The sequence below is a fragment of the Bacillus rossius genome (genome assembly GCF_032445375.1).
Source record: "Bacillus rossius redtenbacheri isolate Brsri chromosome 9 unlocalized genomic scaffold, Brsri_v3 Brsri_v3_scf9_2, whole genome shotgun sequence".
Lineage (NCBI taxonomy): Eukaryota > Metazoa > Arthropoda > Insecta > Phasmatodea > Bacillidae > Bacillus > Bacillus rossius.
Genome location: NW_026962013.1, coordinates 13,604,582 through 13,631,220, shown reverse-complemented (window position 1 = coordinate 13,631,220; position 26,639 = coordinate 13,604,582). Strand labels below are relative to the sequence as shown.

Genomic DNA, 26,639 nt, shown 5'->3' with positions numbered 1-26,639 from the left:
CTACGAAGGTAACGCTTTCTTGCCGAACTGGAGCGAACATGGCCGAAGCAGACGGTGGAATTCTTCCGCCGACTGCTTCGGCTGTGTCCGGTACTTTTCGGCACGGCAGGTGGCGATGTCGCGTTTCAGTCGGCGGTCGTCTCTCGGGGCGCGCGCATCTCTCCCGCGGGCTGTTGGCTGGCAGTGCGTGGGGGATTTGTGGGCGTACGATGATACTACACTCCCACTTAGAATATAAGTAATGTAGAGTAGGTATTTTACTATCAGAATAATGTAAGTCAATCATTATTTTTCAAAAATAATGTATTTAAAAAAATGTCAATTTTTCTACCTGTGGAATAGTCAATGTTCAGTTAAGAAAACTACTTAAATAGCACCATTTTGTACCTTGAAATCCATATTTTCCCGGCGGAGGGCCCCCAGACCCCCCCCCCCCCCCAACCTCATCATGTTTTGGTGTGAACGGAGTTATGTCCAATCTCCGGAAAACGTGTAACATTACTTGAAAAACACAGGATCTTAATTTTCGAAACTACTACTTTAAAACTTTCATAGACATAACAAACTTACAGATTCTTCAGTGCCATGACAAACACCTTGACACAGGAACTACGAACAAAGTGATGTTTCGTATGTTGCACTCCGATGCACCACCACAGATGGCATTCATCCTCACATGCCATAAAATACTACTCTTACCAAAAAAAAAAACTTGGCGACAATAATGCATAACACAGATGTTAATAGGATAAGCCATTGGCATAGATCCTATCCCCTCCTCCTCTGCGGAATCAAAAAGCCCCTCACTGAGGAGACCTGCTTGCACTTGCAGAATTGTAACTATGAAGTGGACATGATAAACGTTATCACGCGGTGCAAAGGAGCCACCATCCTCACTGGGAATCCTAGTTTTTGCCCATGAGATGGGCCACTGTCAAACAATTTAATTTAAATTCTCCTACCAAAAGTATATATTTATAATTTCCCGGACTGTTCCTCTGATTTTGCAGAAACTCACTAACTATTCCAGGGTTTTCCCATTTTCCCTGATGAAGGAAACCCTGTTATTTTTATTTCTGGATGAACTAGCAAATTTTTTTTTATCACTTTTTGACGTGATAACGTCTTATAAATCAATGAACGCCGGCTGCACGCACGAAAAAGCATGACTCATTGTCACGTTCCGCCTGAGCCGAGCGTGCAAGAACCGCCAACCACCATGCGAGAAAATCTTCTATAATATCAAACAGGTTTAAGCGGGCTTTTTAAACGCTGCAATTTAAAAAATTTGATTTATTTGTCCAATTTCGTCATTTCAAATTAACAATTTATTGACATTGATTTGATTTCAGTTTATTTCTATAACTAATTGTTCGTGATTATATTTAAACAAATTATTTTAATTAAATTTGCAAAAACTGTAAATAATATTTGAAAATGAAAAATTATGCAATTTTTCATCAATGTTTTCTTATGACATCACGTAAAATTATCGTCCGTAAACCGACTTTGCAGACAACCCCCTTTTTTGAGTAAAAAAAGATCAGTGAACAACAAAGTTTGAGGACCAACAACTTGGCGTGAGCTAAATAAAACTAGTACCTGTCTGATCCGCCTCTGGGCGAGGTGATTGTTGGAAGTGAACAGAAGTCTGGCTCCCATCTGGTTCGTCTCGTGCAGGCACTTGAGACATTGTGATGTTGCTGCCTGGCACTCCGCGGCAAACCTGTTCAAACACACAATATTACGTACAAAACTGCTGAATTAAAAAAAAAATGTATATTTAATAACTAGCTCACGTTTATAAGTCCTGTAATAAATATTATTGAACTCCAGAATGAGGATGGTTGTATGAACAAAATAATTACCTCAAGGACAAATAAACAAACTTATCACCAAAATATCAAAGTAAACACAAACATCCTTACAAAACGGTGGTGCATTTAATTTTGTCAATCTACAGATGTCAGAAACTAACACAGAGCATTGAACAAAATTATAATTCCATTAATGTTTTCAAGTATATCATATGAGAAAACTGATCTGGGTTTGAACACAAGTCCTCGTGAATGCAAATCCCAATGTTTTAGTATTTCTACACCATGCTCAGTTTGATTGAAAATGATTCGCAGTATTTCACATTCAAAGACATAAGTTGGGCTAATTAATGGCTTACCCATACTGCTGAAAGCTCCATTGGTTTCTTCAATTAACTAGAAACCTACAGACTACATCTTGCACTGTTAGGCAAACTCCTTATGTTTAACCCCTTTCAGTTGCAACAAGGCTTTTATAAAGTAGTGGTTGGTGAACCACGCTTTCAAAAATTGGAATCTGGGTTCAACTTGAGCCAGCACCACCAGCTTCAGTTGGACGACTAACAATAAACCAATCAGACCAAGATTTTCTTTTCTAGATTGCAAGCAATTGAGAGGATTCCAAACGGAGAGCTATACAGGCTGTTTGCAAATCGCACGCCATAAATTATGTCCGTAAATGAAACCCAGCAATGTTACAGGCGCAAAATTGAATTTGGTGGACTTCAGGTGACCACTCCACCGGCTGGGAGGACGAACGATCGCTGTGCAGCGACGTCCAGACGCTCCGCGGAAAGCAGTTCTAGGCGGGCTCAGCCTGTCACAGTCAAATGCACTAGCAACCAGGAGCCTGGCGCACAGAACAGTCTATGATTGGTTGTAGTACGTTTACACGTTTGGCTTTTGGCGATTGGCGTAGTGTTGGCTGTTAGCGAGTATGATGATACGGTAAAAGATTTGAAAAACAGAAAATAGCCTACATTCACAGAGAAGGGACAGTATGTTAATGGTGTATAGCCTGAAGAGAAAAAAAATTGCAGCATGAACAATGCACATTTACAAAGGATGCTTTGACAACAGACATGTAATGGTTTCACCAGCAACTGTCTGAAACTGGGAGTTTCATACAACGTACATATGAAGTGTTTTAACATCACTGCGATGGGACTGCGCATCCCCTCAGCCAATGGGGTAGTCCCTTGAAGCCCACCAAATTCAAATTTGCACGCTACGGTTTGCGCCTGCCAACATTGGTGGGTTTTGTTTCCGGATATCTGTTCCTTAACAAAAGTTTCTTGGTTTTGCGGTTTACTGCCTCACATTATATTTCCACCCCACAATTTGCAGACATACTGTAGTGCTACAAATTGCACTCCATATAAGTGATAAATTATGTGTATTATTCTAATAAACACTAAAATAATTATGCACAAATGATGGGTTGATGGGCTTGAGGCTCATCAAATTCCCAACCATCGCCAAAGGGATATGGCTGTGATACGACTGAGGTGAGATGATTCTGCAGTGGTCCACCATTGCCTTCTGCAACATGGAGGCAAAGGTACTGAACCCACAAAAGAAGTTTTCAACAAGTGAAAAATTCCAATCCCTGCCTGGAAATTAACTCGGACCCTCCCATCTTACACAAGTAAAGTCACTGTCATTGTGTCATTCAGTAACTGCATGGGGTTCTTTCTGGAATGTGACTTGCAGTTTCTGTTGCTTAACCAGCAAGATATTTACAAAAATATTTACAGTATAAGCAAAGTTCAGCAAAAATGCAGACTTAACATCTTAATTATGTATAATTTTGTGGAAAAAAAATACTGTGCAAGTCATGACTATCAGGGATGAATAAAGGGTGGATGTCCGTGGGGTCCGGACCTCTCTCTTCCCGGATTAAAAAAAAAAAGACGAAATTAGTGATGAGACAATAAGGAAGGTTTTAGGGTAACATTAGAAAAAAAGGTGAAAACTCAACCTGAGCATTTCTCCCTCCCCCCCCCCCCCCCCCTCAACGGCCCTGTGTGTAGTCAGGGTGGGGCTATGGCTTAACCACTAGATACAGATTTTATTTTAATAACAATACACAATCAGTTTAAAATGACTAAAGTATGGCTTAATCTATGATCACTGAACACACAAAATTAGGAAGTAGCCTTCTCCCTTTCACTTCAACCATCAGCATTGGTAGTGTAAGGATCAGTTTCTTAAGTAGTATCTAAGGGTTTCCGGTTTTGAAAAACACACTTAAAGCCCCTCAGACAGCCTAAAAATATGTTTTCAAGCATAATCGTTAAAAAATAAAAAAATTCCCGGGGAGCAAAATTGTGACTTCTTCAGTCTCTGGCCCTACTCGTAGATTTGAAAAAGGAGCGTACAGGGTTGGAAGGGGGGAGGGGGGATGTCCTGGGCCTCTTGCGCTCTACCCTGTGTGCGGCACTGACATCACAGTTTAAATTATAAGTTCCAACTTCTGTCGGTTGTACATGCTTCCTCTCGCACAGGCCCGAGAGCGGGTAGAACGCAGAACAAGACTGCCTGCCTCGTTTAACAAGAACTAGTTATTGCGCCGAGAATAAAACCACGTGTTTCAAGAAAATGTTTAATACAAACAAAAAAAAAAGTGTTTGAATGTCGACCAACGCATTTATAAATTTGAACTTTTCTCCGAGATAGCGACTTCAAACTTTTATGACGTGACGGAAACTTTAAAAACTGTGCAGATAACTACAAACCGTATTTTGTGCTTTTTAAATTCGCAACGTACGATCACAATATACGATTACAAACGATGATGGAACATAGATGCAGACTTCTTATTTCTAAGCAACAAAAAAATGGCACAAAAGCGAACCGGAATTGTTTCAGATGACTCCGTGCTAAGGCGCGGAGGGTTCTAATACCTGTGTTAGACGATGTAACCAGCTGATCTAACTGCACACATGGCTTCAAGACGTTGTCGCACACCAATCACAACACCTCTACTGTAACGACACGCGCCGCACCGACTGATTGCGAACTGCAAAACCGGCGTGCGCGGGAACACTCGACCGTCGAAACCAGCAAGGCAGGCACTTGCTGACTCCGTAATTTCCCTGCAACGTCTCGAACAGGACTGCCCAAAGCCCACTTTAGCGGACGCTTCGAAACTGTTTCAAATGGTCGACTGGTGCCAATCCTTTATTGCTTTCGGTGCCATTCCTTTATTCATCTATTTCTTCTTTCGTAATATGCTACGGTGATGATAGTTTACTACGTTGGTATAAAACGAAATTATGTTTTAAAAAAAATTAAAGCGTTGTATTTAAAACGCAGTTTTAGCATATTACTCGTTTTTCAGGTATTTAATATAAAAAAATGAATCTAAGGCTACAGGAATATATTGTTTTTAATTGGGAATTTTTTTTATGTAACACAGTTGAGGCTAATTTCACTAGACTAGTAATTTAGTCGAGTGGCGATTAATTTAATGAACTCGGATGCACACCGGCTTATGGTGCGAGGGGTTCTGGGTTCGAGTCCCGGGTAAGGTATGGGTGTTAATTTACAGTAAGAGATTTGATTGCTACGATATTATAATAAAGATTGGAATGATTTAGTTCTGGTTGTGGGCGAAAGCCGTTAACCATACAAACAAAAAAAAAAAAAATAATGAACTCGACGTGTGTGAACTGTTTGGCCGAGTGGTTTAGTAAAACAGCGGGTACAAAACCTACGCTCACACGTATGTCACTCTTTACATCGAAAAAGAGAGCTTATGGAATGTGAAATCTGCAATTAAGGTCATCTGCAATCGCAGTAATTGAATATTCCTTAGAAATACCAGGGTATTCTTTCTAATAGGTATGAAATTGAAACAATCTTAGGACGTTCTCAAAGCTTAAAAAATATTCTTTAGGGTCCTTAACTGCGATCTCTCTTGAAGGCATATTGGAGGTTCCACGAAGCTCTTCTACCGATCCTTTCCTTAACCTATTTTTTTATTATTATTTATCGTGTTTAATTTTTGCTTCCTCCTCTTTCAACTCCAACTTTAATGGCTTCATTCAACTCCCTCCGGGTCATGATCAATGTATTCACAGCTCGACAGTCGAACGTCTACTAAACTTTCTTCTTGCCTTGTGTCAGTGGCGGTCCTATGGAAGGAATAATAGTGGCACTTTGCCCCCCCCCCCCCCCCTTTTTTTTTCCCCCACAAAAAAACTTTAGTTTACATTATTTACATATGTAATAAAAACAAACGGCAAAGTAATAGCAGAACATTAGATATTCTTGTAGTGGAAACAATTCTCAACGTATTTACAAAATAAATAATCATGGCTACCCCCGCAGCCGAGTATTCTGCTTTTTTGGCGCACGGAGCAATGTAAACGGAAGAGCTCAGCATTGCCGGAGCTAATCCGTACGGGCCCGTCTTTGTCTGCGTGCTATTGTGTAGTGGCGTAGCCAGGATTTGTGTATGGGGGGTGTTAAGAAGCATGGCCCCCCCGTATTTAAGTGGGTGGTCCGGGGGTCCTCCCCTGGAAAAATTTGGATTTTAAGGTGTAAAATAGTGCTATTTTAGCAGTTTTCAGTACTTAAATTTAAATATTGTAATGGTAAAAATTTTATTAATTTTAATATGAAATTTGTTGAGTGATGAATAGGAAATTAATTAAATATTTGGTGCTAAAGGGGGGGGGGGGGTTGAACCCCTAACCCCCCCCCCCCCCTGGCTACGCCCCTGCTATTGTGTAGAAACTCTGATCCTTGAGATCCATCTCCGTTTCCGTGTTCAGACATTTGAAACAAACGTAGCTATTAAAACTTTTTAAGTGAGACTACTTGGAGATTTCAGTTCGAGTAAAATATACCTATAGGCCTAAACGATACCTATTTACAAACAGCATAATTGCAATTCACCCCAATTCACCCATTTGTAGTGTATTACGTAAGCAAGTGATGTATAAGATCGTAATCTCTCGCAGCCAGAGTCACTGACTACTTCTTAGCTTATGGACTGAGGCCATGACGTAGTTTTAAAAAATAATTGCACCCGTGGGAGAGACAGGATTCGATAGACCCCCAAAACCCCCCGTCACCTTCATTTAAACGTGTCCCTTGCTCGTTGGGCTAAAGTAGCGAATTTACTAGCTTTCTAGAATGAGCGAGTTTGGCAGCAGGGAGTGGAACTACGCAGGTGAATATCTTGTAAACTCAGGCCGGAATTACAATATTCCATCGCCTCCGTCCGTCCGTCCGTCATTCTTCCGTCAAACACGTGACCTGCAGCCAATAGATGGCCCGGAAAACTCCATCCGTCCGTCAAAACCTTACCAAGCTTTAACTTTCGTCGGACGGACGGTGAAATAACCTATAAAATGTTAGCAAAATTGCCGGCAACATATACTACCTTAAAAGCTTTTTAATCATATTTATATATTTAGCTGTTTACATTTAATGTTATTAACTTATGTTTGAACATTTTTTACAAGTGAAAATATTTTAATAAATATCACAACGAAAAAAAAAAATTAATGATTTATTAAGTGTTTAATCGTCATGATCGTCAATAAAATATGAATATGTAGCAGTATTATAGAATTATAGTCTGTTGGCAGCATTGAAATGGAAAAGTATTTGACGGCCGTGCGGATCATTGTGAATCGCTCGACTCGTTGTCGGATGACGGACGGGGTCACAGACGGACGAGACGGATCATTGTGAGTCAGAATTTCACACGTCCGTCCGTCCGTCAAAAGTTTGTTAACTTCATACTTTTGACGTACGGACGGGTGAAATTATAACCTCCAAATTTCAGCTAGGTTGTTGCGTGTCGAATCTTATTATATTAGAAGATATTACAGTTTGTTTAAATGTTCAGCTGCTTTCAAACTTATTTTTTTTAACTTACGTCAGCTGTTTTAGGTAAATTTCAAAGAAATACTACCTATTGTAGCAGTTGCCATGGTGCGACTTCCGGTAAATTTTATATAGTTTTTCTTTCCATGGTCCATAGACCCCAAAACCATCATTAACTCAAAAGTTCATATCACAATTTTGTGGACACGTTATCTGTAGCAATTTGTCTCAAATCAATTTCAAACTTATACATAAAATATAGTTGTGGAAAATCTCGGCCGAGTTCGTTAATGGGCAATATCCGAAGAAAGGGGTAGAAATGGGAAAGATTAAAAAAATCTTTCTAACTACCGTAGTATGGAAAATATCACATCCTTTTGAACGTTTTATAATTCGTAGGAGTAATACCAAAATCTTTTGTCTGATTAATTTTTTATACAATCAACCATAACTGCAAGGGGTGGAAAAACAAGGGTTGGCGTACAAAAAAGAAATCATAACTCCCGTCGTAGGCAAAAAAGCCGAAATATTACAAATTGTGTATTAATCTTATAATTTTTACCTAAAACTTTTCTCTGAAACAAGTTTTGATAATACAATCCATTAAGTACAGCTAGGGGTGGAAAAAAAAACAAGGGTGAAAAAAACAAAACAAAATGTCATTACTTGTTTTTAATACATTTACTTCCATTTCCATTATAATTTATTTTTAAAACGCCTAAACTTTATCAAACCTTTGGCTGGAACAATTTTTGATGAAACTAACTATTACCGTAAAAATAAGGGTTGAAATTAAAAAAAAAAAAAGTAAACTTTGTTAAGTATCAAATTCGTTGGAATTTATTAATAACTATCTTAATATTACCTTAAACCTTTGTTCAAAAAAAATTTATACGACCACTACCTTCGAAGGCATATTATAAAATTAGTTAAGACATTCAATGCTGGATGCATTAAGTTTAAAAAAAAAAATCAAAATATTAGCGCTGCATAAAATATGAAAAAAAAAAAAATTATTGATCTTTTTTTTTAATTTTGACGAACATATAGGATGTTATGTCAGCTACATTAATTTCTTAAAATGTTCCAAGAGTTTTTAGAAGTTTCCAAAATTATTTCCAAAGAAATATGTACTTTGAAATCTACCTACGCCTGTAGGCTGGGCCGAAAGGGATTATTATTATTATTTTTAAATAAAAGTGGTCCTAGTCACAGAAGTGTATTAATTGCGCGTTTAACTCTTGACCAGAGTTTGGAGGGGGGGGGGGGGGGGGAAACGAGTTTAATGAGTTAGTTGACGTTATTGTTTAACTAATATTATTATGTGAATTTTTTCCCCTATAATTTTAAATTTCTGAACAGTTGTCAGCATTGAAATGGAAAATTCCTATGACGGATGGACGGAGTGTTTTGAATAGCTCGGTGGCTGACGGACAACGGGTGGACACGACGATCTATATTGTGATTCAGGCTTCACCCAATGCAATCGCGCCTCTAGTAGGCGGTGGGTGGTACGGCGACATAGGTCGCAGGGAGCCAGGCCAGCTAAGGTGTCTAATACACTGGGCTAGTTTGCTAGCTATTCTCAGCGAAAAAAAAAAAAAATGGGGTGTGGCTGTGTCAAGGACACGGCCGTGTGTTGTGCGTGAATACGTGTACGTTACAGGTAATTTTTTTATATAAAATTTTAAAAAAACACGCTATTATTTTTATTTTAACACAATATATATTCAATGTAACTATGTTACACTGATGTTTTATACACGCAATCGCTAGATTTTGACGAGAGCTGACGATTGAAACTCAAACGAACGTCGTAGCTTCTCCGAGTCAAAAGTTATACTAAATGGAAATCTCAAAACGCAGCAAAATGACCTCAAAATGGCGGCGCTTTCCCCCTCCACCGCGCGCGATGCGTCACAGTCCTCACTTAGCGTAACGAATTCTTTGATCCTTTAGCTATCCAGTGGTGTAATTAAATTTTGGTAGGAGATGATAGATATGTAGCTGCAACACCAAACTGTATCCCCTGATTTTTTTATCATTCGTTTTTTGAATTGCCTCCCACTATGGAAACAATTTTAAAGACGTATTCACGTCAAGAAACTACTCGCGTGTGCGTAAGCGCTGTATCACCAGCTCTTGAGCGTGTCGTTTTACACTGGGCGAGTGGAACTCGTTTACTCGCTCGCGAGAGATAGCATTTTTATTCTTGAATCATGTGTTTTCCAAATGTTTTTCTTTGCTTGTATTTATTTTTAACCAAAAAAATATACATTAAAAAAAACAGTTCGTTGACTGTCAGTGGCCAATCAAAACACAGCATTGACAAGCGAATAGCGAGAAAAAATAGTTCGGTTTCTGTGGTGAGTATAGCAGCTCGTAAATGATACGAGATGTGTTTTAAGAAGCTTTTTTTTTTTTTTTTTTGGTTCACTTCGGGCGTTCGGTTCTAACAATCCTGCGATCGTACCCTACAGTATTCTGCGATCGTAGCAGGGAGCAGTAGGTGACAACATTCGCCTTCGACGCAACCCAGAAGCCAAGCACCCTTAGATTGGAAGGTGTTGGAAGCGAAAATTTGACAGTGTGACAGGGCCTTTAAGGGAGTCAGAGCTCTCCACCCGTGGATACACCCGGGGAGGAGGGGGGAGGGATAGGAGAGCGCGAGGAGGCGGTGGAACTTCCGGGGAAAGGGTCTGACGTGTTTTTTTTTTTTTTTTTTTTTTGCATTGAGCGCCAATCATATGGGAAGCCTAAGATGTCCATCAAGTTCTGTCCCTGCCCGAACACGCCCGAATATTCACCAACCGAATATTCGGCCAACCTAGGGTTTATTTATATATATTTCTCTGTTTATTTTAATGTAGCTATACTAACCTAACCATGGGCGCAAATCTGTAGGATTTCCAGGGGGGGCCGTGAATTCTGTGGTTTAAGAATTTTGCGCTAGAGGTCAACCGAAACAAGTCTTCTCTGGATGATAAGCTCGTATGTTATACACTTTATTTTTACGTTTGCTCGATATTGAAAACGGCAACAGATAGACGCTTGAAATATTCACAGAATATTTAGTTATATATTCACTTTAAAAATAAATGATTAAATTAAAATAAAACAAATATTTAAGGGGGGCTCCCATACAACAAACATGAAAACAGAATAAAATTTGACAAATGATGTATTTCTGTTGCCGTTATAAGAAGAAATGCTAAAACAGAATAAAATAAATATTTAAGTGGGGCTCCCATACAACAGACATGATTTTTTTTGCCGTTTTTATAGATAATGGTACGGAACCCTTCGTGCGCGATTCAACTCGCACTTTGTCGGGTTTTTTATGCCACATCACATAATTACTGCGATTCAAATGCTGTTCGTGAAATTCTTTGTTCACAGTTTTCGATGCGCCCTAAAAACCCAAAGCGCCAAAGCTAATAAACGGATCAACATCAAATGAACGATCGAATCATATTAAAACCCTTAAAGACTATATTATTTAGTAAAGGCATCAACCAGGTAAAAAAAAAAAAACTTAATGACACAAATGAAAAATCTCGGAGATAGAATTATGAAATTTATCCTACAGCTATTTGAACCACATACATTTCTCGGCTTATATTTAGTATAATCAGTATTTTGGCAGTGAATTATTTAGTTAAAATATGCCACTTGATTAGTTATTAAAGAGACGCGTTTGCTTCCTTATTAACTTAAATACGGATGTGTAACGTTTAAATACTTCTTTCTCACTCTTACTTTTGTTTCCTCGTGCAGTGTTGCAGTTATCAAATAACAAATGTTATAAAGTGATTACCGGCCATGAATTGGGAAAATTATCGTTTGATAATAAAAGGGGAGTGATTTAAAATTCCATATTGACGAGGAAAAAAAAATATTCCCTGTATATTCACATGTAACGTACAGAGCAGCTAGCCTTACAGAATGGAGATGAGCTAAAAAATTCCAGAAAATGGTATATAAGTTTCAGTTCGTAAATAAACTAAATTCTGCTATAATTACTGTTAATGTATTAAGTATTTTATTTACTGGAAAAAAATAACGTTACATAATCACTTAAATAAAATATATTACCTAAATAATAGTCACTACTTATAAAACAATCAAGCTTACCAGGTGAGAATCAGATTCTGTTTTCCGTTTCTTCCGCGTCACGAACTTATCCATGTTGATGTTTGCCAAGAAAGCAGAACACTGGCGCACACGAGAGCAAAACCACTTTAAAAACAGACTACCTGAAACCTATAATACTGTCGTTTCAGAGATCAAGGTACTGTGGGAAACAATGGGGAGGAAATGCTAACGGAACCCTACCCTAGCTTCGTCCTTTGGAATGAACGATTTCTAGGAATTAAGGGTTTTAAAGTTCTCACTGGAAAACTCCATACCATGGCTTTCGCAGAAGGGGTAGGGGAAAATAACTACGGAACTCGAAGGTAGGAATGTAAAGCATGTCAAAGTGTCTGTCGTCATTGTAAATAATAATTATATATATTGTGTACACCATTAACTTTAAAATCACGAAGTGGGCCCCCCCAAGGAGGGGCCCATTAATTCCAGGGGGGGCCCGGGCCCCCCTGGCCCCCCCGGGATCTACGCCCATGAACCTAACTAACCGTCCATAGTGTTTTAAACTGTTTTAATGTAGCTAACCTAACCGACCACTTTTAATATTTGAATTAATTTTTCCTGCGCGAAAATAAAACAAATCCCGAAGTTGGCCGAACGTGAATATTCGGGCGTGTTCGGGCAGGGACAGAAGTTGATGGACATCTTTAGGCTTCCCCCGATCATATACTCTATTGGGTATCGCCCAGGGACCGTTTTGCATTTTGTTATGAAGTGCCTGTTCCTCCTGCCTGGGGGATTGCTAAGTTGTCTTGAGGGGGAGGGGGCGTCTCCCGGGGACGGCGGGGCAGGAAGCCGCGCGCGCACCGGACACGAGCAGCCAGTCAGCTCATTCCAGCCGGCCCCGCCGTCAGCAGTGCGTACAGCCGGCCGCAAGAGCGCGCGGAACAGTGCGTGGCGAGCCCGCCTTCACGACATAAGGCCTGCCGAACACACCACGACATCTGGCCGATCAGCACCGGCGAAGCGCGAGGCGCTTCACACTGCGTCGCCCTTCGCGCTGTTTCACACTCCGCGTCGCCAGGTTCGCTGACGCCTCTTGTCTCGCGCATCTCTTATCATTTTCCCAACATTGTCCATATTACATACTATATTTGAAATAACCACGCCGTTTAGTAACTCCTCGAGACATCCGAGTGGCGTCTGTTTACGATAAGCTTTTAAGAATGCGCTGAGAGCGGATAACTAGTTCTCTTTTCAGATTTTTTTTTTTTTTTTAACTATATTTTTAGAAGAGTGACAACGGCTAAAGCGCGTGTTTTCAGAATTATTTTTAGGCATGAAACACCTGATACATATTCTTGAAAACGCTCAATGGGACTTGCATCACACCTTCATCCTAATTTCTCCAACATATAATATTATGGTCACCGCTGAAATCTCTTAGTCGTCCTATGCACGACGAGAAGACTGCGCGCCAGTTCTGAGGAGACACCGCTCTGGAAGCAGCAGCGCGCGTCGCACTAACGCAAACACATCCCTCACTAGGCAGGGCGGAGGGTGGGTCACGCCACCACACCCCCTCATTTTATTTTCTGTGAGCCAGATATCACTTACCACCTTAAAATAACGTATCTATAGCTTTTAGTGTCTACTGAATAGTAAAAAATATAGGGTAGCCTTCTCTTTGAACATGTATTGTGATGTAATCATTCGCAGTGGTAATGTAATTATCTCCATCATTTATATTTGGCGATTTTAATCTTATAATTTGAGGAATGCAGTGTCACGAACGTGGGAAGCAAGGGCGCGACACGCGCCAGGTACCTGAGGGGTCTGGCGGCCCCGCACGGCCACTGACGTCACGCGCGCATACCTTGGGGGATTAGGGCGGCCCGGCCTTACCACCGTCTGCCCCCGCGCCCTCCTTCCTCGGCGCTGTCATATATCCCTCAGCGGCCTGGGAATTACGCGGGCTTACTGAGGCCGCCGCGTGGAGCGGCGTGAATAAGTGCCGCTATTCTGGATGCTTCGAGCGTCGGGTCGGCCCGGGATGACGCGACATGTCAAAAGCACTCCAGTCCGTCCCGGAAAGACGGCCAACGGATATAAAAGCGGTGACTCCGTCAGTGCGAGTTCAGCGAGCGGCGCGACGAGGAACAACGGGACCGCGAGAGTGCGACTGAGTGGCGCGAGACTGTACGTGAACAAGTTTGTGGTAAGCGGCGAACCAGTGTTGAGCTTAGCTCCAGCGAGGAGTGCGAACTGTAGACTGGACAAATACCAAGTGATTTGTGAACATGCATTGAGTGTGATGATTTAATTAGTACTGTAAATATTAGTGACAAATAAAACTGTATAAAATTAATTGGGATATCCTTAAAAACCCATTTCCCCCCACTCGTAACGTTTGGTGTCAGAAGTGGGATAGCCCTAATTAAGAAAGCTGTTGAATGGTTCACAATTGAGGCACTAGCTGCAATAAGGGCCTTTGTGACTGAAGGCTCTTTTTTTGGAGAACGCATTTTCTGAATCTCCATGTTGTTTTTAGTATACTCACCAAGTTCTGTTCATTTCCAACCTCTTTGGAAGATTTTACAGCTGTTTTAATAGTTCAATGTCAAAGGCCCTTCTTGCAGAGAACATCTGGCTACTCTTCAAACTTTATTATTTACATGTTTAGTGTGAGGTTAAGATTGTTTTTAAATGATTTAATGTGATTTATACTAGTTATCTGTAAAAATGGATGGTGATAATATTCTTAATAATAGCAGGGAAGATGTTTTGAAAAATAATGTGCCAAAAGGAATGAAGAAGAAAGCTGAAAACAAAGAAGGCTGGAAGAGAAGTATTGCAAAGAAAAACTGTATTCAAGGCAAGAAGTATGTGTCTCTTACTTCGGGTAAAACTATTTCAAATAAACAATTTATATTCTTGAGAGCTTGTTGTGGTGAAAAGTGCGCTGAACGTTTTTCAAGACGTGAACAACAAAATTTGTTTGATTCTTTCTACGATCTTCAAAGTAAGGAGTGTCAGGATATTTATTTGAGTGGTTGTTTGACATTGAAAAGTGAAGTGAAACGTAGAGTTGTTGAGCCCAAGTTTAAGAAAGAAAATTTCTGGGAGTTCTATTTGAAACAGAATGCCTGTCCGATAAAGGTGTTACGAAAATTCCTTCTCAGTATTTTTCAATTATCCCAGAAAAGAATTAGAGTATTACAGAACAAAGTTGTTAGCGGGGCTTCTTTTGAAGAAAAGAGAGGAAAAACACCTAACTCACAGAAAATACCTGTTGAAGAGTATGAATTAGCTATGGAACACCTGAAAAGTATATCACATAGACCTTCTCACTATGCTGGCTCTAAGAGTAACAGACTTTACTTTGACAACACTGACTTGAACATCAAAACAATTTTCAATGAGTTTTCTAATAACTATTTCCCAGAGAAAACAAACTCAACATTGAATATGAAGTATAAAACTTACTTCAAATTTTTTCGGCAAACAAATTTTACTTTTAAACCTGTGAAAACAGACACTTATGACTTTTGTGAAGAGTGTGCAGTGAAATTAGAGAATAACCCAAATGATGAATGTCGAAGACCTTATGAAGCTCACCGAAAAAAGGCTGAGAGATTCTATGAGCTGAAAAAAGAGTACATTGAAAAGGCTAAATCAACAGATTCTTCATGTTTGGTAATTGAGTTTGATTACTCTCAGAATCTTCCACTACCCAAGTTAACAGTAACAAAGCAATTCTATAAAAGACTTTTGTGGCTTTATGTTTTTAATGCCCATGTACACAACGACAATTCAGATAGTTTGAACGGAGATGTAAATGAAGAACTTGATTTTGCTAATGAATAAGAATGTTGCAATGATTTTTATTGATTTTTTCGTTTTTTTATTTTTGCCTAATAAACAAATATTGTATTGGTTTCTAAAATTATTTTTGTTCTATTCATAGGCCTACTTATCATGATATTTCAAGTTTCTGAAGTTTTATTGCATCAAATAACAGATGTAAATATGAAAGCCTTTAATGCAGAGAACTGAAAATTTGTCTTTTTCTTGTTCTCTAACAAAAGGGCCTTTGACATGGTTCTCTTCTTTATTTGTTCTAGATCAGAGTAATTGACTGTCTGGCTTTCAAATGTCAGATCTCCATAGTAAAAGTTATAACTAATCAAACACATAGGGTTGAATAGTTTTAATCTTCACTACAGTTTTCCACTACATGTATGAAAACTTTGACAGCCGATATCTCAAAACACAATTTTTGAATATAGGCCCTTATTGCAGCTACCGCCTCAATTACGAAGAACAAGAGGACGCCCGCGGTAAGGGAATGCAACGACAATCGATATATCGGAATATCGATATTTCCTGTTCAAAAAATCGATAATCTTGTATCGATATTTAGGTACCGATATATTTTATATCGATATTTGGTCCGATGATATCGAATTTAAATAAAATAATATTTTTCAAGTAAAAAATATTTTATTAAAATTATATGTAAATAAATTTTGTAGAAAAAATAATAAAATTGTGGACTGAAGGCTCCGGAAATTAAATTATTATATAAATTATTATTTATTATTATCTTTTGTACGTTTGTTGGCTCAGTTTTCACTTGACATCTTCAAAAGTTTATAACAATAACAATCCATAAAAATTATGTAAAATTAAAAAAAAGTTACTTTTTGCTGGAAAGAGCAATTTACTGCATTCTTCGTCGTTTCTCATGAGGTAGATGGCTGAAGCTCGCTCGTGTGCAAATTTCGCGCCTCGTTTTGCCCCACTGGATCTTTTTTTCTTGGTTATATTTTGCCTAGTTCGATACCCACGACATCTCTGCATTTTTGATTGCTTTAGCTCGGGAAATTTCACTCGTTTTCTTTCTTTTCTCCAACATAAACCGTTTTCGCCTAGGAATTTTGCTATTAACGGTCCCAAAAATAAAATTAGTAATGTTATAGGGGAGATATCCTCTTCGTTCGGTGTCCGTCCAATAACTGACAATATGTCTATTTCTACGTGTCAACTGGCAGATTTATACAAAAGCTGGACTGCTGTATTGAATACCTATTGACCACTTGTGTCAATGTGTCGCCATGTTGAGATCAGTCTTGACAAATATGTAATTAGGACAAATTAGAGGAAAATAAATGTACTAGAGGACAAATAATGATGTATAGCCTGATAGATGGTTACATTAGCTGGGCATAGGACATACTCGCAATTGTTGAGTGCAAAATTTCCTTCTTGAATTAGTTATTGAAAAAATTCTTCATGATGTTGCATCAATGGACATTGAAATAATATATGATTAATGTAGGTACCTAATGTTTTACTGTTTTACAGTCGCAGGTGGGAGATGTTGCAAGGTGTAGTCTAACTTAAATAAATGATTTTAGAGCAGCCATGATTGAATCGTAGACGAAAAAGCGTCGAACAAAAGGATCTCGTGTGTTAATGAGAGATCCAAGGTCGTGGTTGAAGCCAGGGGCGCAACAACAGGGGGGGGGGCAAGGGTATTTCCCCCCCCCCCCCCTTCGGAAAACTTGAAGTGGGGGCAAACGGGGGCAAAGAAAATGCTGTGTAATCAATTTTTAGATAATAAAACTGCTTAAATAGCACCATTTTCCACCTTGAAATATAAATTTTCCCGGGGGAGGACCCCCGGACCCCCCGCTTCAATAGGGGGGATCGATGATTCTTTATAAACCTTTGGAAATTTAGTTGTTGCGCCCCTGGTTGTAGCTATGGTTGAAGCAGTTTATACCGCTGTGATAATTCGATTCCTTTCCACTGCAGGAATCCTCAACATGACTTTAATGACTTTAACTATAATTCTTCTTGTAGCTGCCAGTTTAGCCATTTTGTCTACAAATTTCTTTGTGTATAACTCCCTTATGACTTCTTTGTCGTGTTTACTTCTGATTTTCTTCGCAAACGGTGCGCGCTTTCTACCAGCTCCTCTTTATCTAACTGATCGATAGTTAGAATTCAAGAAATCGATAGTAGTTAATGTTTGTTTTTTGGTGCTGTAAGAAAATACCACGTGGACGTGGAATGTTATTTGTCGCTGTTGTAAGCTAAATATTAAGTTTTTATGTTGTATTGTTAAAGAGAGATTAGAAAAATGGTAAGTAACCGTAAACGATCCCTTTCTTTTTAATCAAAATATGTATTTGTAGTAAACATAACACACTATTTGTTAAAAACTGATAGTAAACCTTTTCTGTAATTTCCTAGAATAGGCACCCTTTTGAAAAAATAAAAATAATTACGAATATGTTATTTTTGGTACTATTGGTCCCGAAAAACGCCATTAGGTATTCCTAATAGCGATATCCTAACCTAATAAATGTTTACTCAATTGAACTTTTTTTTTTAAATGTAGGTAATCAAATCTGTAATGCTAGTCAAGTGGGGCTACACGTTACAAAAAGGTTTAAAAAATCTCCAAAGCTATTACGTAAGGCTTAATGGTTTTGTTAGTTCAGGGCAGCTACATTGTGTGCAGCATCAGAGTTAGTTTTACATTAGCCTATGTATATTATCAGAGGAAGTTTTTAGTTTGGTTAGCTACATCAAAAATACTTTGAAATAATTGAATGGAAGGTTAGGTACAATTGAAATTCTATAAAATAATTTTGGACTGTGGTTTAGGTTAACTACATGATAATTTCATTAATAACCAACCGTTTAGACAATTTCATAGTATTTTTAATGTAGACAACCAACCTGACTCAATAAACTTCACACGATTTCAAAGTATTTTTTAATGTAACTACCCTAATCATGCATTGAAAAAGTATTTTAAGCAGCCTATCTCAACACCCTCTTTGAGAATGATTGGAAAGCATGCCAGCAATTAAAAAAAAAAAAAAAATAGTGTTTCTGAATTTATATTATTCTTTTTATAGAAAAGAAGCTTTCTGTTAGGATCATATTTAATGCTCTATAGCCTTATGGTTTCTACTATAATTAAATTCTATGGAATGTAATAAATACCCCCTTTTCATATTTTTAAAACTATTTTAACTCTTAAGCCCTGCTTATTTGGTATTATTATTGAACCTAACCAAATGTTTTCAAAGTATAAAATAATTTAAATTTTGCAATGCTGTTTAACAGAATAGTGAAATAGAATGAGAGGAATTAAAAAAAAATATTTTCTTAATTTAATTTTATTTTTTCAGAAGAGTTTGTAATAAATATCCTTTCATAACTGAAACATAAACCAGTGTTGAAATTTTGTTTTGTATTAAGCTGGAATCACAAATAGCATGATGGGCATGACTCATCAGATATAAACATTCTTGCCATTACACAATGCATCACAAACTAACATCGTGATTGTTAGACAGCGAGAAGTGTGTGGGTGGGGGAAAAGGGAGAACTTTAGAAAACCCACTGGCTCATCGCAACGCCCTTTGCGTTCCCCACTTGCGTGGAGTCCAGTTGGACCAGGGTTGCCATGATGGTTGTGGGAGAGCATAAGAGAGTAGTACTGCTACATAGCGAGTAGCAATTACATTCTCTACTGACTTTTTTTTACGCTCTTCGAGACAAGAGTATGTTTGAGCTACTGAGAGAAGTGCTTTTGATTGGGTGTAGAGATTTAATGTTACATAAAATTAGTAGTTGTAGTTTAAATTCAATGCCCTTAATTTCTAACGTCTATTCAGACTGTCATACTAAATGAAAAATGTAATATTTCTGTATATTGTTACAGCCAAAGTCCGTGCAAAATAAACTTCTTCAACTGAAAAAAATAATTCATCCAAGAAGCCGAAAAACCAAACAGCTGACGAAACAGATTCACAAGTATGTGTAGTTGTTGCAAGGTTTACCTAGTATACATGAAACTTTAATGGTTGTATCTGGCATTTTTATTGTGATTTAATTTGTAAATAGGACATCAGCGAGGGAAAAAAGCAAGTTGGTAAATTATGTGAAGCAAAATCTCCTTGGTGAAAAGCTTTTGTGGTTTCGAGACAACCTTGATTCCAAAAAGACCAAGTATACGCCACAGCTAACAGTTCAGCTTATAGAAAAGTAAGTATCCGCTTAAAATAGTACAAATGTATGTATTTTAGAATTTTATATTTTTATTCATTTCATAGTACTTTAGAAATGAGTCTGAAAACAGGCTTTAGGCTGTGTTGCAGCCTCCATCTTGGATTATGACATGTTAGCCATTTTGGTGTCAGGATTTCCTTAAAAGTCCTCAAAAATTGCTGAAAATAATAAAAAAAAAACTTAAAAATTATCTATTTTAAGGGAAAAATTCCTTTTTTGAGAGAAAATTTCCCATTTTTTCTCAAAAAAAAAAATTAGGTGGCTTAATTTTCCTCGCTAAGGTTTCAATTCCTTAAAATGGCAAAAATGTAGGTAAGTGTCTGGGTCACAAACTTGACCTTGACAATCAACTTCAATATCTTAAAATTTTGATTTTAAAAATGTGGAAAATAATATGTATTTCCAATATTTAATTACTTAAATAATTTCAGTCCTTGGTTCAATTCCCGGTGGAGTTACTTGTTAAAAAAAATGGTGACAGGTCCTTCCTCATTGATCTCCTCAATCAGGCTGACCTCCCGCCACTTCTACCGAGCAGTAGCGTATCCAGAAGGGGGGGGGGGGGGCTAAGGGGCTCAAGCCCCCTCCAAAAGCATCTGGGTCCACTATTGTTTTAGTGTTTGCCTTGATAAAGCCTAGCCTCAGCTGGGTCAAGCCCCTCCCAAACCAAAATCCTGGATCCGCCACTGCTACCGAGGCATATATTACTTCCTCATTATGACATGGCAGCCATGCCATGTTGATGTAAAAAGTTACATATAACCGTATTGTGTACCTAAAGAACACTCAAATCAATTTTGTTAGCTAGACTACGTCTCTCATACTATTCTGCTAGCCTTTCTTCTTTTCTAAGATTATGCCAGAAAGTGATTACACAGAATTTTTCTTGCTGTCCATAATCTGTCTCGCTGGTATTTCCTAAGGAGGCGAGTCTTGCCACCTCGTGCCACGTGCTAACAACATTGGGAGGATTTCCCAGCCCCAGAGGCTGAAGGTAACTGGTTCTGTGGTGTTGATGGTCCACATTATGGAGGGTAGCGGCTTTTCCGTAAAACCAGAGATGGGTGGGAAAATGGTTTTTCTGAGTTCAATGTTATTATAATTATTATATTCTTTTTCAATATTTTTCTTGTGTTTAATGTTTTTACCTCGCCATTTCCTTAGACTTTATTGCCCTCCACACTATTATTTCAGAATCCAGTAGCAATTTTAAAATGCCCCCCCTCCCCCCCCCCCTTTTTTTTTATCAGAGCACCTCAGAAGAACTTAAATAATTGTTTTGTGTGTGTGTGTGTTTTTTTAATGGAAAGGCCGTTACTCTCTATGCGAGTGCCTGCAAATTCATATTGGACAGGGGGTAAAAAAAAAACACACCTATTTTGTAGTAACATGCTCAGTAAACAAACTTAGAGCAGGCAACATTTTTGAGTCATCAGAAGTTAACGCTATGCAAGTGAAGAAGGAAATTTTTATATCCAAGATTATCCATTGTAAATAGATTTTGTCTTGATACATAGTCACTTTAGAATAAAATACAGTATATTTTTAAGGATAACTTCATTGTAGAAGGCATACAGGTTTTCTGAAATATTTGCAATTTATTTTGCAGTTAATTCTTTTTTAGTAATCAGCTAACAGTTTCCACATAATCAACACAAACACTGCAACACATCCACACAAAATGTTGATAAAAACTATGTGTCCTGCTTTAATGCATAGTTTGTTTGAGGGATTTCAAAATCATTAGGTTTTCCTCTCCAAGGAAATAAATAAATATGGCCTTTTAATTTTCTCTGCAGCTCTACAGCTCTGCCTTACCAGCATGCTGCTATCCACACATAATTTTAATACATAGAAACGTGAAACCATGATGCTTTTTTTAAGCTTATTGCTTCTGAAATCCTCGACAAAGCTAAATCTTTGAACCAACTTCCAATTATATCAACTTAAAGATTTTGTCCACGGCAACTCTTTCAAAATAGCTTATTCCATTATCAGTGACTGTTTACACTCTGTTTCCCACAGTTGACAGTAGCACTTCAACTGGCCGTTATTGAACTGGTTTGCTCTCGTTCCACACCCCCCCATCAATTAAAAACCTGACACATGCATGATTAGTATGCTATTGGCATTGAAAGGTTTGCTGAAATAGGTTCATAATGGTTTCCATATAAATATTTATCAGTTATGTGGCTTGGAGAAGACATGCAGAACATAATTCCAAGAAACTTTGTGCAAAAAAAAAAAAACTAACAAAAATTAAGTAGTCAAGATATTTTTTTACTTAGGTCGATGCTGTATGATCAAGCTTACTCCATTCCTGATATTTGCATTCTTTCCTTAACTTGTATTTATTATTGTGCTTTAGCTCTGCCAGTACACCAGGGGACAGTGTCCCCCTGATGTTAAATTCTGCATATACGCTCCTTCAAACACGGGAAGTGCAAAAGGAGACCCTGTAGGAGCATTGACGGCAGGCCTCGCTCGTGCTGCCGCAGGTACCTGAGCAGGTTCCGCGAGGAGCAGGAGCAGATCCGGATGAGACACTCGGTCGGCAGCCGCAGCAAGCACCGCCAGCACGCCAGCCGGGAGGACATCATCCGCCACACCGTGCTGCACGAGGAGGAGGAATTTGCGACGTGCGGCCTGGGTAAACGCTCTTTGGAATCCGTGGCGCGAGCCCTCGCCTAGCTGCGGTGCAGGCCTTAAAGGTTTTCATAATTAGCACTTATCAGACGTCTGTCTGTTGAGAAGCTGTGCCGCAAATGAGTTATTTTCTCGGCACAATTAAAGTTTTTCTTTTATCAAGTACATTGTAAAAGGATCTTAGTTTTGCTTTCAGTGGTTTATAATTTCAAACTGTTATCGTTGCTGTGGTGTGGTCCGTCCGACTTCAACTTTCCGCAGGCGGCTCGACCGCCGGTCATTTATGTGCACTGGGCGGCCGTGCGCCACTCAGATCCTTGTGCCATGCTGAGTTTGCCTCCCTAACATGTTTGTGCCTGCACGTATGGTCTCAGGTGTCCCGTGCAGGTGCTGTGCTTGCAGATATGCCTTTATGCCTTCTGCCAGCGCTATACTGGCGTCAGTGGCGTAGCAAGCGAGTGGCAGGGATGGCTTTCGCCAGGGGCGCCGGAGCAGGGGAGGGGGGGAGGGGGCGCCACCACAACGGTTACGTGTTATTGAACCCCCCCCCCCCCCCCCCCCTTTTCTCTCTTTTAATCCAAGAGGGGGTGCTATTTTCAATTCTGGCCAGGGGCCCCAGTCACCTTAGCTACGCCACTGACTGGTGTTACGTTGCACAGACATTGACCGACGCCAGTTTTACTCACCCCCACCTATGCCCTTATTTTTTGTTCTTCCGCTAACTGTCCACAGAGAATCACACCCCTCTTCCCCTCCCTTTTGAAGTGCCCCTTTGGACTGGGCCAACTCCTGGCTTTCTGCAGCGCCACGGTACCTGTGAAACCAACATTTGGAGCCTAAGTGGCTGTAATAAAGTAATTGGATATTTACTCCCAGTGGTTACATGCTACAGTTATTTACTTAACATAAGATTATTAAACAGTGAATAATAATATAATAGTATTAATGATTGTGATGCTAACAATTTGGATAAATATAATAAAAATAATAATTGTAGCAAAAAAATTAAGAATCTAAAATGGCAAAATACAATCCACCACTAAACCTTCGTGGGAGTTTAAAAATCCTAGTGATCCAACTGTAGGAAAGGAACTGTTGTAATTATATAAAATACATATAAATCGTGATAAAATGTTTGATGGGTTTGATTGATACTTTGATTGTATTAAACTAGTATTTTATATTTGCATTTGCTTTCATATTTTATTGAATAAAATAAAAATGCATGTAAGGTTTTTTAAGTACAATAACATTTCTGAAATATGGTTCCATTTAAATTAAATTATAAATATTTAAAAAAAAATCTTGCAGAGCTTAACACATTTAAAATTTTACTGTGCAAAATAGTTTTGTCATTTAATAAATTAGTAAAACAAATTATGTATGAGTTTCCACTTGCTATTCCAGAGGTATAGTGTGCAGGCAAGGCAGTATGCAAATCTTTAAAGTCTGAAATTTTGTTTCATATTTTTATCTTAAATTACTCCAATGTCATTATCATTTTGTAGTGTTAGTGTGTCTTCTTGGCTCAACATTACTAAAAGAATCTTTAATGATGGATGATAATTAATCCCAATTTTTGTATTATTAATTATTTTGTAACTAATCTAAAAAAAAAAAAAAATATCTGTTCATATTTACTGTGAGCATCATATTACATTTGCAGAAGTGCCAGATCTGCTGAACGTGAAGCAGTTTGCACTGTTGAAGAACTGGTCTGGGGAACTGCGCTACATTCAGAACTTCCAGTTGAAGAGGTATTGCCGCAGCGATCTGGAGGCAATGTCCCGGAAACACTTGTCATCCAGTACCACGGCAGTGTACAATGAAGACATTACTGAGTCACCTAGTACCACGGCAGTGTGTGACGAAGACATTACTGAGTCACCAAGTACCACGGCAGTGTGTGACGAAGACATTACTGTGTCATCAAGTACCACAGCAGTGTGCGATGAGGACATTACCGAGACATCGAGTAGCACCGAAGTCCACGATAAGGCCATTACTGAGTCAAATACCACAGCAATGTGCAAAGAGAACGTTACCGGGTCAAGTTCCACAGGAGTGTGCAAAGAGAACGTAACTGATTCAAAATCAACAGCAGTGTGCCTAGAGAATATTACCAATTCAAGTACCACAGCAGATGTGGAAATGTTGGATTCAGGGACTGGTTCATGAAAATTTATTCGCACAAACAGGAATAAATAAAGTTTCTTGAGAAAAATAAATAAAAATTCTGTAATGAATTTTTTTTGTATGTTTTGGTTGTATTACTGACATGCCCGGCTCCTTCCCCCATTTATTTCAGCCATGTATCTTGACAGTATGTGAGCACACGCACATTAATTTGAATGAAACTTAAAAGCTCTTAAATTTGGCACATGTTGGACCATTACCATGCTGGGTTATAGATTTTGGTGGATTATCGAATATCAACATAGTTTTTATGGAAATTTAAAAAATTACACAATGGTTTCTTACAGAAATGTTAAAATATATGTTGTAAAAACATTAATTTATTTAAATACAGTTATTCTTCACAATGAATTTGTATTGAATAAAAGAATATACGTCACTCATCACCTTAGGAAGCATAAACAGTCTGTGAGCCAGTACATTATCCATTTTCAGTAGCCTGTTGTAAGAAAATGAGATTTTTTTTTTGTTAAAATATAATTTATTTTATTAGCTCCATATCTTCAGAATAAAAACTAAAAAGATACTTTGAGAGGGCATATTCAGCATATTGTCACAAACTAAGCTTAAGCACCCGATGACAATTAAGTTTTAGTGAAATGCATGCCTGAAATTCATTTCTAATTCATTATTTCGTTATAAAGAATACTTAAGTAAAATTTTAACAGAAAATGTAATAAATTCCTATTATAAGATAGCATACAATGGCAAATATGACCTTTAATTGTGATCAGAAATAAGTATAAGAAAGGAATCTCACTTAGATTTTTAACAAGTGGCCAATGCAAAATCTGTTTTCAGTGGATTTTTGCTAGAAAATAAGTTTTATAGCTAAAACATAAAATAAATTTGCTAGTAAGTTAGCGACATGTTTCCGGAACTAAATTTTACGCAAGATAATATTTTTTGTCTGAAGAAAACATCTCATTTTCCATTTTCTGAGACTTCTTATAAAAAAGTTAAATATATATACAAAGATAAAATTAGTTTCATTAGATAAAACATATTTTGAATGTAACCACACTGCGAAAGAGCAAATAAAGATCTCAGGTGTGAATAATAAACATAAAACGAGCTGTGCCCGAACAACATTGTGAAGGGATATCAGTCGCTCAACAATACAACTACATGTGGAAATGGCAAATGGATTCTGAAGTTTCAGCCAATGCTGTAACTTGCTGACATCAGAGCTCATTTTCACCTGACTACTTTGAATGAACATTCCATTCAGATGTCATAAATGTGATCCATGTGAAATCTTCAAGTGCTCCAGTTTTTGAGGCACTCATTGGTGGACTTTGCAGATCTCGATCCTTACTACCAAAACAAAGATATGATCAAAGTTTCATGAATGTACACATTTTGTTGTTAATTTGGTCTATTTGGGTCTACTTTTCCTGTACTATCTGCTTCCCTTGACTGTGGCTGCTTGCGAAGACACCCTTCCCACTCTTTAACACTACTGGGTGACCACCGTACATCACCACTCATACCTTGCTTCCTGAACAACCACTATTTAACTACAGCCATAAAAAAACTTTTTTTTATAACTGCGGCTTGATGTTTTAAAAGAGGCCATTGAAATCTCTTTACTGACGAAAAGCTTTATGTAGTACATACGGACTCGATTAAGCGATTTTAATACTTTTCACGTGCTGTGTACTTGAATTGAATTTTCCACTGTATACAGTCTTTTTCATATAAACTCATAATAAAAAAGTTTGAGGTTGCATTAAATTCAAGAGTTGCATTATTTTTGGGTGAATACAGTATTTATTATGTTTGTTTGGCATGTGCCAAAACGTAAATGAAACCGTCCCTGGCATGTAAGGTTGTGTTTTTTTTTTTAAATTTCTAGATACACCAAGTTTTTGGAATAAGATGGCATAAATAATATTTTCTCAAGTATAAAACTAAAAGGCTTGAACCTGTAATAAAGCCAAGATTCAAATA

General features: G+C 38.2%; 2 protein-coding genes across 4 annotated transcripts in view; one reads left to right on the top strand and one right to left on the bottom strand.

Annotated features, from left to right (window-relative positions):
- Window positions 1-4,975, bottom strand: part of LOC134543168 (uncharacterized) — a 38,800-nt gene extending 33,825 nt beyond the window's left edge. For 2 of the 3 annotated variants that reach the window (XM_063388041.1, XM_063388042.1), the window contains exons 1-2: window positions 4,724-4,903; window positions 1,603-1,726 (exon numbers count right to left, since the gene is read on the bottom strand). In XM_063388041.1, coding sequence (XP_063244111.1) covers window positions 1,603-1,693 — 91 coding nt within the window. In that variant the 5' untranslated portion in view covers window positions 1,694-1,726; window positions 4,724-4,903. Of the gene's footprint in view, window positions 1-1,602; window positions 1,727-4,723 lie in introns of all 3 variants that reach the window. The other variant, XM_063388040.1, reaches the window with a different exon arrangement.
- A 12,713-nt stretch (window positions 4,976-17,688) lies between these two features.
- Window positions 17,689-24,736, top strand: LOC134542797 (translation machinery-associated protein 16). The gene is made up of 5 exons (XM_063387330.1): window positions 17,689-17,901; window positions 19,498-19,589; window positions 19,680-19,820; window positions 22,343-22,494; window positions 24,157-24,736. Exons 1-5 carry the CDS (start codon window positions 17,899-17,901, stop codon window positions 24,666-24,668), a joined length of 900 nt encoding a protein of 299 aa, XP_063243400.1. The 5' UTR covers window positions 17,689-17,898; the 3' UTR covers window positions 24,669-24,736.
- The last annotated feature ends 1,903 nt before the right edge of the window (window positions 24,737-26,639 follow it).